General features: G+C 39.4%; 1 protein-coding gene across 3 annotated transcripts in view; it reads right to left on the reverse strand.

The window, feature by feature from the left end:
- STAT1 (signal transducer and activator of transcription 1) overlaps positions 1 to 8,983 on the reverse strand; it is a 28,235-nt gene that overhangs the window by 13,232 nt on the left and 6,020 nt on the right. For all 3 annotated transcript variants that reach the window (XM_017828518.1, XM_017828515.1, XM_017828516.1), the window contains 9 exons: positions 6,968 to 7,063; positions 6,166 to 6,244; positions 4,984 to 5,075; positions 4,213 to 4,364; positions 3,782 to 3,940; positions 2,368 to 2,460; positions 1,870 to 1,929; positions 654 to 683; positions 473 to 566 (listed from right to left, as the gene is read on the reverse strand). In XM_017828518.1, coding sequence (XP_017684007.1) covers positions 473 to 566; positions 654 to 683; positions 1,870 to 1,929; positions 2,368 to 2,460; positions 3,782 to 3,940; positions 4,213 to 4,364; positions 4,984 to 5,075; positions 6,166 to 6,244; positions 6,968 to 7,063 — 855 coding nt within the window. The remainder of the gene's footprint in view (positions 1 to 472; positions 567 to 653; positions 684 to 1,869; positions 1,930 to 2,367; positions 2,461 to 3,781; positions 3,941 to 4,212; positions 4,365 to 4,983; positions 5,076 to 6,165; positions 6,245 to 6,967; positions 7,064 to 8,983) is intronic.

The raw sequence follows: 8,983 nt of genomic DNA on the forward strand, positions 1-8,983 counted from the left end.
TTAATGATGAAACCAATCTGTTCTCTCACAATCTGCAGATCAAAAGTGTTGTATAGTCTGTTGAAGGCACTGACTTCCTTCTAGCTGCCCACTCCTAGACGATTTTCATCTTCCAGACTCAAAGTTCTTTACACTTTCCTACCCATGGGCCTTCATTTAAAAGGCTCAAACCAACATTTCTAGGTGTTTTTCTTCCTCCTCCAAAGAACTCATTGCAGCATAAGCTGTATGGCAGCAAATACTCTTGTTTTCACTTCTGTCCCTGTTTCAGTGACAATCAATTGCATTTTGCTTGCAACAGGCCAAATATTTCAAAAAGGAAAGAACAGAGAAAAAGAAGAGATAATCACAGTTCCTCTTACACAAAAGCAAATAATTACTTCAATAACAAAAGCAATTTGTTTCCTTCCTACTACACTCTCTACCCAAAAAATTTAATGGCTGTATCAACAAAGAAAAAAAAATCTCCTACCAAGTGCCTGAATTCTGCTGCTAGACTTCCATTAGTGGATTCTTCCATGTTCATTACTTTTGTGTTTGTTCCCAAAATATTAAACTTCCTGAACCTTCACAAAGAGAGAGGAAAAAATAATTAAGTCTCACATTCACTGACAGAATCGAACATTAATATATCAAACTGTGATGCCACGTACCCTTTGACTGAGTTCTTCTCAGTTACATCTCTGTCAAGAAAGAAAAAAAAAAAAGACAAAAATGTTTTAAACCTTCTGCCACAGACAGAGAAAATGCATGTGTTTGTTTTAGTAGCTGTCAGAACTGATTGAGAACTGCTTAAAATGCTTTTGTGATGTTTTTGTGCAAAAGAGGAAGCAATTGGTTCAAGCAGTCAAAGTAAATCTTGTGTTACACACAGGATGTTTTTTACCAAGGCTTAAATGTTGCTATGGGGGCTCTATAATCAAAGGAAGTCCTTTCTCTTACTATATAGATTTTAACTCTTGCTTTGAGGACAAAAAATATAGTTCTGTCACTCTAAGTCTACTCTTAAACCACATAACTTTTTGACTAACTTGCTGCATCACTTGAATAAGTTTTCCCACCACTTGGGATTTTACTGAGTGGGCTTCTCAAAGCTCCACCTCCCACATCCACGCAGGAATTTTTTTACCTTTTCCCTATTCCATGCAAGTTTCTGGACTCCAGAGCCATTTCAAGAACAGAATTACTTGAATGGGAACACAAAAACCCACTTGCTTTCTTAAAAGTCCCTGTTGTTATTTTGGAGAGCCTGTTACATTTCTTTCCCTGCCCTTAAAATAAGTGCTAAATTCACCTGAACTGTTTATAAAAGTACAAGATAGGTATTAGTCTGTTTAGACTGCTGTATGGTTTTGTTTCTCTCTGAGATCATGTCCTATGTTACAGGACACGATACTGCTTATACCCCTAATTCAAGGACAGCTTTATAACTACATTCCTTTCTACATGCTACCCAAGAAGATATTTTAGAGACATGACTGAATTATGTGACTGGAAATGGTGGAGTTCAATTCTGTGTTTTCATTTTGTGCTAATCCAAGTGAAACACCCACGCCAGAGGGGTGGCTGTTGCCTGGGTGCTGCCCTGTGCCCAGCCTGACTTAGCAGTAGTGAGCTCTCCTTGGTGCATCCCAGTGGAGCTGGTGGCAAGAAGCTGAGGCCATCTGTACTTTGTGACATGTCTCTAATGGCAGAGAGACTTAGAGCAAGGGCATGGGTAAGAAAAGGGGAAGGATATAATACCTGTTGCCATGGAGAACCAGCCTGCTCCTGGCCTACTCAGCACTTATAATATGACTGCCCTTTGGTTTTTGAACGTGGGGACTGTTTACCATTAGTGTAGAGAGGGATGGAAAAAATGTAACATACTTATCAAATAAAACTTTCACTTTCAAGTTGTAGTTCAATTCCGGCAATTTCACCAGCAGTCTGGAAAGAGAAATATTTTTTAACGTCAGCAATTGCACAAGATGTTTTTTTTTCTATGGCATTGCTTATCACAGATATTTGAGCAGCACACTCAAGGCCACATACAGGCTTCAAGCTTGTTCCATATAAGACAGCATTTAGAGATGAAACTAAATGAACAAACGAGTTACTCTTTGGCATGACAAAGTGGTCTGCATGTGTCTGCTGTTTAGCTGTGTTTCTTATACACTCAATCTTATACACTCCACTTCTGGCAAAGAGTAAAAGCTGAATGTGAGTTAAGCTTCGCTAGAAGAAAGCCACCTGCACATGGCACTTTCCTCCTCCTGATCTTAGCACTTGGGCTGCAGTGCAAGCTGTGCAATCCTCTCAGCTGTAAGAAGCCAATGACATGAAAGCCTTACCACAAAAAGGGAACAGGGAAGGGGGAAAACATACCTCAGCTTTACAGTAAACTGTACTCCCGTCTTCAGGACTAGTGGTCTCTGAGGATGTGTTGGCATGCAAGGCTGCCTCTCTACCACAAAGGAGCTATGAACGAACAGATTAAAGGCACTCTGATTTATCAATGTTGTCCTTAAGAAATAAGAACTTACATAAAAAGCAAATTTTAAAAAAAAGGTGATTTACCATCAGTACTATACACTTTATTCATTCAGTTTCCATCTACACAGAGGTGGGTGTGTGTCTCTTTCTTTCAAATGTTTCAATGGGGCTAAAAATTTTGCAAGTAAGAAGTGATTTCATGAGGGTTGGCTTTTCTTAAATGCATTGATGGCTTGAGCAGGGAGATTGCTACATCAAACTTCTCTGAAATCAACAGCAAGTAAACACTGTGATGTAATTAGCACAGTCCAAGTGAGGAGAGTTGCGTCATTTGCCATTCCCAGGGCTTGCTGAGTTCTTATGGTGACAGTGCTATGTGACAACATGTGTCCAAGAGATAGATATGCTAGTTGGGGATTAGATGAGGGCTAGCTAACCCCACAAAGCAAACTTCTGAGGCTAACCTGTTCCTACAAACCCCAAACTTGCTGGCTTGGGCACTCTCTCTATAGCACTGTGCTGTATAGACATAAATCTTGGTAGCATGGAGACTTTTCCTTCCATTGTACTCACAGGCAAGAAACAAACAGCAGCTGGATTTGTACAGTTCTTCCTTGTTGCCTTCACTTCACTGAAAAGCAGTACCTGTGTTTTTCAGCTGAAGATCAGTCATCAAAGCATCTGAATGGGACTCAGGAAACCTGGGTTCTAGCCACCATAAGAGGGTGTTGACTACTGTATCTTAGCCCCTGCTCTTATCTGATAGATTCAGGTCTTCTGTACCATTAATTTTTGTCTACTATATATTTACAGACTGGTACTCTGATCTTATGCAGGGCAATTACCAGCTACAGTAACTTGCATCATAGAGATGATATAGAGACAGGGCTGGCCTCCCTGTACTGAAGGCAAAGAGGATGTGTTCAGAGACAAAGGGTTGGAGAATCTAGTGTGTATTTATTTTGGGCATAGCTTGGTGTGGATTGTTTCTTGCCTCCCTTTACTTGAACTTTGTAGGGTTGAAGCTTGAAGCAAAAAGTGGACTAACAGACTAGGAGTTTAATTCTGTAAATCAATGCATCCTGTAGCAAGGCTCCTGCTAACTTCAGTAATGACTGATCACAAACCCTTTCCATGGGCCTGGACCTCTGGAAACCCTAGAGAGCATAAATCTCAAAATCAGTAATTTAATGTTTTTGACAAACTTAGGGAAAACCTCATGAGATGCAGAGTTAGGGAACAGTAGGCAAGATGCACTCCATCTATTTATTCCTGCAAACACAGAAAGATTTTTCTGGTCCATTACCTTTGGATGAGCTGTTTGAAGAGACTGTCCGTTCGCTCCTGCAGAACTTTTTCATTTTTTGTGATGGGATCAGAGTCATAGGTAAACTTCTGTTCCAGTTCCTCGAGCTTTTTGAGCTGCTGACGAACTTGTTGTAGACTTTCAGCAACAGTGGTAAACCTACAGTTACACAATCTTATTACTTTTAGCATGTTTTTGCACTGTAATAATGTAATAATGCAGAGACATCAGCCAGGTGACTGTCCCTAAGGACCAGGCAGTGCACAGAGAACACTTCATGCTCATGGGAAATGTGGTGAGGTAATAAAATACATGAAATATAGTTATGCTGTGACAGAATGAAAATGCATAATAGAAATAATCAGTATAATTCATAGATCTGGTGTTCCTTCATAACATGCTTTCAATTCTGTCCTTGACTAGAGACTTACCAGTTCTGTAGCTGGTCAAGACAGGCGTTGGGTGGGCCACCAATACATGCTGTCTGTTGCCTGTGCTTCCACTCCACCAGCTCCTCCTCAATAAGAGCAGTCTGTGTGTGCTCTGTGTTGTGCAGCAGCTGTACTATCTTGTTCACCACTTCCTGCAGAGAGAATGAAATTACCCTGTTTATTAAAAATACTTCATACACAAAAACTAAGTACTGTTTTGTAGTGCTCATCTGTCTTGCAAAACTCCTCAAACCCCTCAATAATAGATTCTGTCAACAGAGGTTGTTTTCTAAAAGCACTTTTTTTTCAGCTGGAGTATTTGCTAGATTAAGTGGAGAAACAAACCATATTCAGTATTGCTGAAGTCTGAAGAGCCAGTGTCTTGCATCCATATATGTCCCAAGTGTATATTTGGGCTCATCCAGTGCTTGCTGTAGACTTGAGCACTGCAATCAGAGTATATTTAACTCTAATATAGCTGCAGATTTTTAATAATTTTTTCCTCAAGAACATAATTATTGGTATGATGCCTTTTCCTTCTCATTGTTCTTTTAGCTTTACCCAAGAGAGTTTGATAAAGGTTGCTAGAAGAGAAATAAAATTGCTTACAGAGATTCTGAATTTTCAAACAGGATGGAAAGAATGAAATCTCAGTTCAACTGATACATAAAAAAACCCCTTTTCTACTGCTAGTTTATGTTAGTTCAATGAAAATGAACATTTGCTTAAAATGAAGACTTGTTGACTTCTGAAAGAAACCTTGAGCACTACCTTTCTTTTGCGGTCAAGTAATAAAAACATCTTCTGGAGATTCAGCTGTTCTTTCTTATATTCCTCCTGAGACACTCCGTTGGACTCATGTTCTGTAAAATAAGTCCAAATTGTGAACATGAGGCTGAAGGAGTGCTGAAGCACAGGTGGGAGAAATGCTGTGGAGAGAAGAGGACTTGCCTGGCTAATGTCAGGTGAAGTGTATCTTTAAAGCTTAAGGGTGGAAATCTTTACTGCCTCCTAAATTTTTTGATTCCTGCTTTCCCCCTGCTGAAAGGGCAGAGTCTGCACTTAAAGCATTAATGCAAGGAAAAGCCACTACCTCAGTGAAGTAATGAAGATGCAAATTTGCTTGCTTTTCAGAGCAAGAACCTGATTTAAAGTAATGGTTATACTGTGTAAAGATACAAACAGAGCAATTTGTTCTCATGCTGACTTCAGGCCTGTACCTCTTAACCTGGCAACAGAAGTTAGCTGTTATTTCAAGGGAGGAAGTTTACAGCCTCTTGAGTTTGTTTACAGCCCAGGCTGGCAGATCATGTGTAACTGCCCTAGTTACTACTCTGCTGCCTGCTGACCTTGAGTTAGAGGCTCCCATTTGCCCCATGGAAGCACTACATGTCCCAGGTACAAAGAGCAAGATTGAGGCTTGGTGCTTCCCTCAGGATTTTCTGAACGTGTCCCCCTTCTGAGGGATAGTCACCTGCCAGTTGCTGTTGGAAACTGAAGCCTCTCCTAGAGCAAGGAACTTAACAACAGAGACAGATCTGTATAAAGAAACCAGTGTGGACTTACAGCTGCATGTGTTTCCCTTGGTACACAAAAGGCTACAAAACCTGAAGCAGGAAGTCATTTGTGAAATACAAGATGGCAAAGAGAAGCCTAAACTACACTAATTACATGTGTGGTTGAATGGTCACAGACTCTATAGGGTTTGCTGCTTTTATTGGCAAAGGGATGTAAAGGACAAAGGAATACTGTGTTAACAGGGAGGCTCTCTGCCTGTAACAAAAAGACAGATGTAGAAAATGGATTTTCAGAAATTTATGTTTCAGCATAAAGCAGAATTAACAAAGGAGGAAAATTACCAGTAAGTTTGGCTGTGTATAATTAGGTTAATGCCCTGACATAAGACAGCAGAGTTTACTCTGACAAACTATATGCAATATAAAAATTACTCACCTCTGTTCTGCCAGGTTTTATATTTAAAGTCATATTCGTCTTGCATATCCTCTAATGTCTTGATGTCCTGCTCCACATCCTGTAATGCACAAATGAATGTGGCCAAAATTATTCAATATTTTCAAGTAATGCCAGGCACTGCCTGGTACCAGCCCCTTATAGACATGAAGTCCAGTTTTGCAGCAATGTTTTTTCCTGGAAGTCCCTAACAGGAAATATCCCTAAACTTCATCACCTTCTATTCACTCTCCCTCTTTAGTCTCAGCTAACTGAAATCTGTTAATTAAAAAATATAGATATGTCTTTGTCTAGCCATATAAGTTCACAGAGTTTAGGAGAATCTAGGCTACATTGGAAAAACTTGGAACAGCACACAGCATTTTAAACTTTGTAATTCTTAAGTAACGTCTGGATAAAACTTTCTGTTGTGACTGTATTTGTTAAGTCAACAAGCTAAAAAAATATGCTAAGTCAATATGCTAAAAAAATACATCTTCTAGGTAATAACAAATTGGTCAGTATATGATTTAGGAGGTTTTCCTTGGTTGCTAGTATTTCAGATGGGTAAAATTTTTGTTGCAAAAATTTAGGCACAAGAAATTTGACCTTGCTAAATGAGTTAAATACTAATCTGTATTATGGTGCTACTGACAAATAATTTTTGTCTTCAATCACTGGTTAGACTTGAAAATCAAACCACTATCTTATTTTTATTTGCTATTTTATCACATCTTATGTACTGAAAGCTTTTAGACATCTATGAATCAACAAACACTACTACGAAAAGTTATATTATACTTACTAAAACACTGGCTTTTACAGCCTTAACTTTGGTATCAAGCTCCTTCTGTTTGTCCAGCATCCCAGTCACAGTGTTCTGTATGCCCCCTACTTCCATCTGAGAGAAGAGGCAAAGCAACAACAGAAGTTAAACCAGAGCGACTCATGACAGCAAATACTTTTTTTGTTAATGTAGGTTAGTGGCTTTTGTTGGCAAACAACCTGAGGAAGCTTGGCTTGTTCTAGTAAATCATACTAAGGTTTTGTAGTATAAAATCAAGATCAGGAGAATTTGCAAGAAACAAGGGAGGATTAAAAATGCCTACTGTGTGGTGATGCTGCACTTTTTTCATCACAGCAATATCTGTTTTTTCTCTGCACAAATCCATTCTCTTGTTTGCTTAGCTTCATGTGTCTCCTAAATGTACTTCAAGAAAACAACCACCCTGAAGGCTGAATGACATTTGCATCAAGTATTAGACTCATCCATACAGGATATGGGGAGAAATGGACTAAGAGCAGGAACAATACAGGTCTGTGTACAGGCATAAGGGGTAACTTAGCATGCAGCTGTTTTCCTACAGCATATTCAAGCACACACTACATCTCTGTATAGTTTTTTTGAAAGAGTCAGGAAGCTTACTGCATGACATCACTCAGTTGCAGTAATGTGAAAGACAGAATTTTTCATTAACAGAACTACTGGTGTTAGAAACTTGCTGTTCTTCCAATGCAGGACAGTCAGATTTGCATTGCTGCTTTCATGAACGCCTCAGCTTAAGCTGAGGTCATCTAAAGTATTTATTTTGGTAAACTGGCAAAGGTTTACCCCATCATAGTTTTAAGTCAAACTATTACAGCAATCTTAGCATGCTCTGACATTTGGGATTCTCCTTTGGTTTTTATGATGCTTATTATTGTGCTTGTTTTGTATTTTATCTTCTCAGCTTTGGGAAATGAGAGCAGTTAACAGAAAGCAGAGGCAGGGCATGGTGTTGTACCTAGTGCCAACCTTAAACAGGGATGGAAGTGATGGCCAAGTTGGATGGGGCTTTGAGCAACCTGGCCTAGTGGAAGGTGTCCCTGCCCATGGCAGGGTGGCTGGAATGAGATGATCTCTAAGGTCCCTTTCAACCCAAACCATTCTATACTTCCATTTCCCTTTGTGATGACCCAAATTTATTGCATACTGGAAATGCAGTAGCAAGTGCTTTATGTCATGTGACAGAACTGAAGAGCTGTTGTAGCTGCAGCTACTCTGACTCTGTCAGAGTCCCATTCTTAGAGGAGCTGTTTTGGACATTGTTGCAGTAGACCCCATGCCCGAGTGCTCCTCCCACACTACCAATGCTCATACAAAAACTTGCCAGACAGTGAGGTATTTCAGTATCAGAACTTAATGTGCTTGGTCAGTTATCACTTTATTTCTACGTAAGTGGATTACATCTAGCTCTGTATTTTGCATGCCTTTCCTAATTGCAGAATCCTTATTGCAGAACAGTTCTTGCAAAGGGAAAAAAAAAAAAAAAAAGTAAGTTGGAGAACAGATGAGGAAGGAGAAGAATATGGCCTTCTGTGATTCAGAGGAAAGAAAAGGGCTTCATTAAAAAAAAAAAAAAAAACAAAACTAAAAAAAACCCCAAACCACCAAAAATAAAAAGAAACACTTGGAGATAACTGGGAAGGAGAATGATGCCTCATTTTCCCAAACAGACAGTCCAGAAAAGCATCAAGCTCAGCTGCTTAATACAGAGTAAATTTGGCAGTAAAATGCAGCAGAACAAAGCTAAAATTTTGCTTGCTAAATAAGATAAGCACTAGTTATTGAAATAAAATCCAATGAGCACATCAGGCTACGTCATACTACAGAAGCATTAAAAAACCAGCATAGCTTTTACATCACTCAAGGAATAAAAATTATTTCCAGGCCATTTGTCCTCCAAATGCTTCATAAAGCAGAAACAAGCCATGCTGTCCAGCTGGTGTGCATCAGGGTTGTCCAGCTGGTACATATCAGTGCTCACTCTTCTGTCTTTAA

Source organism: Lepidothrix coronata, unplaced genomic scaffold (genome assembly GCF_001604755.1).
Source record: "Lepidothrix coronata isolate B3197 unplaced genomic scaffold, Lepidothrix_coronata-1.0 Scaffold149, whole genome shotgun sequence".
Lineage (NCBI taxonomy): Eukaryota > Metazoa > Chordata > Aves > Passeriformes > Pipridae > Lepidothrix > Lepidothrix coronata.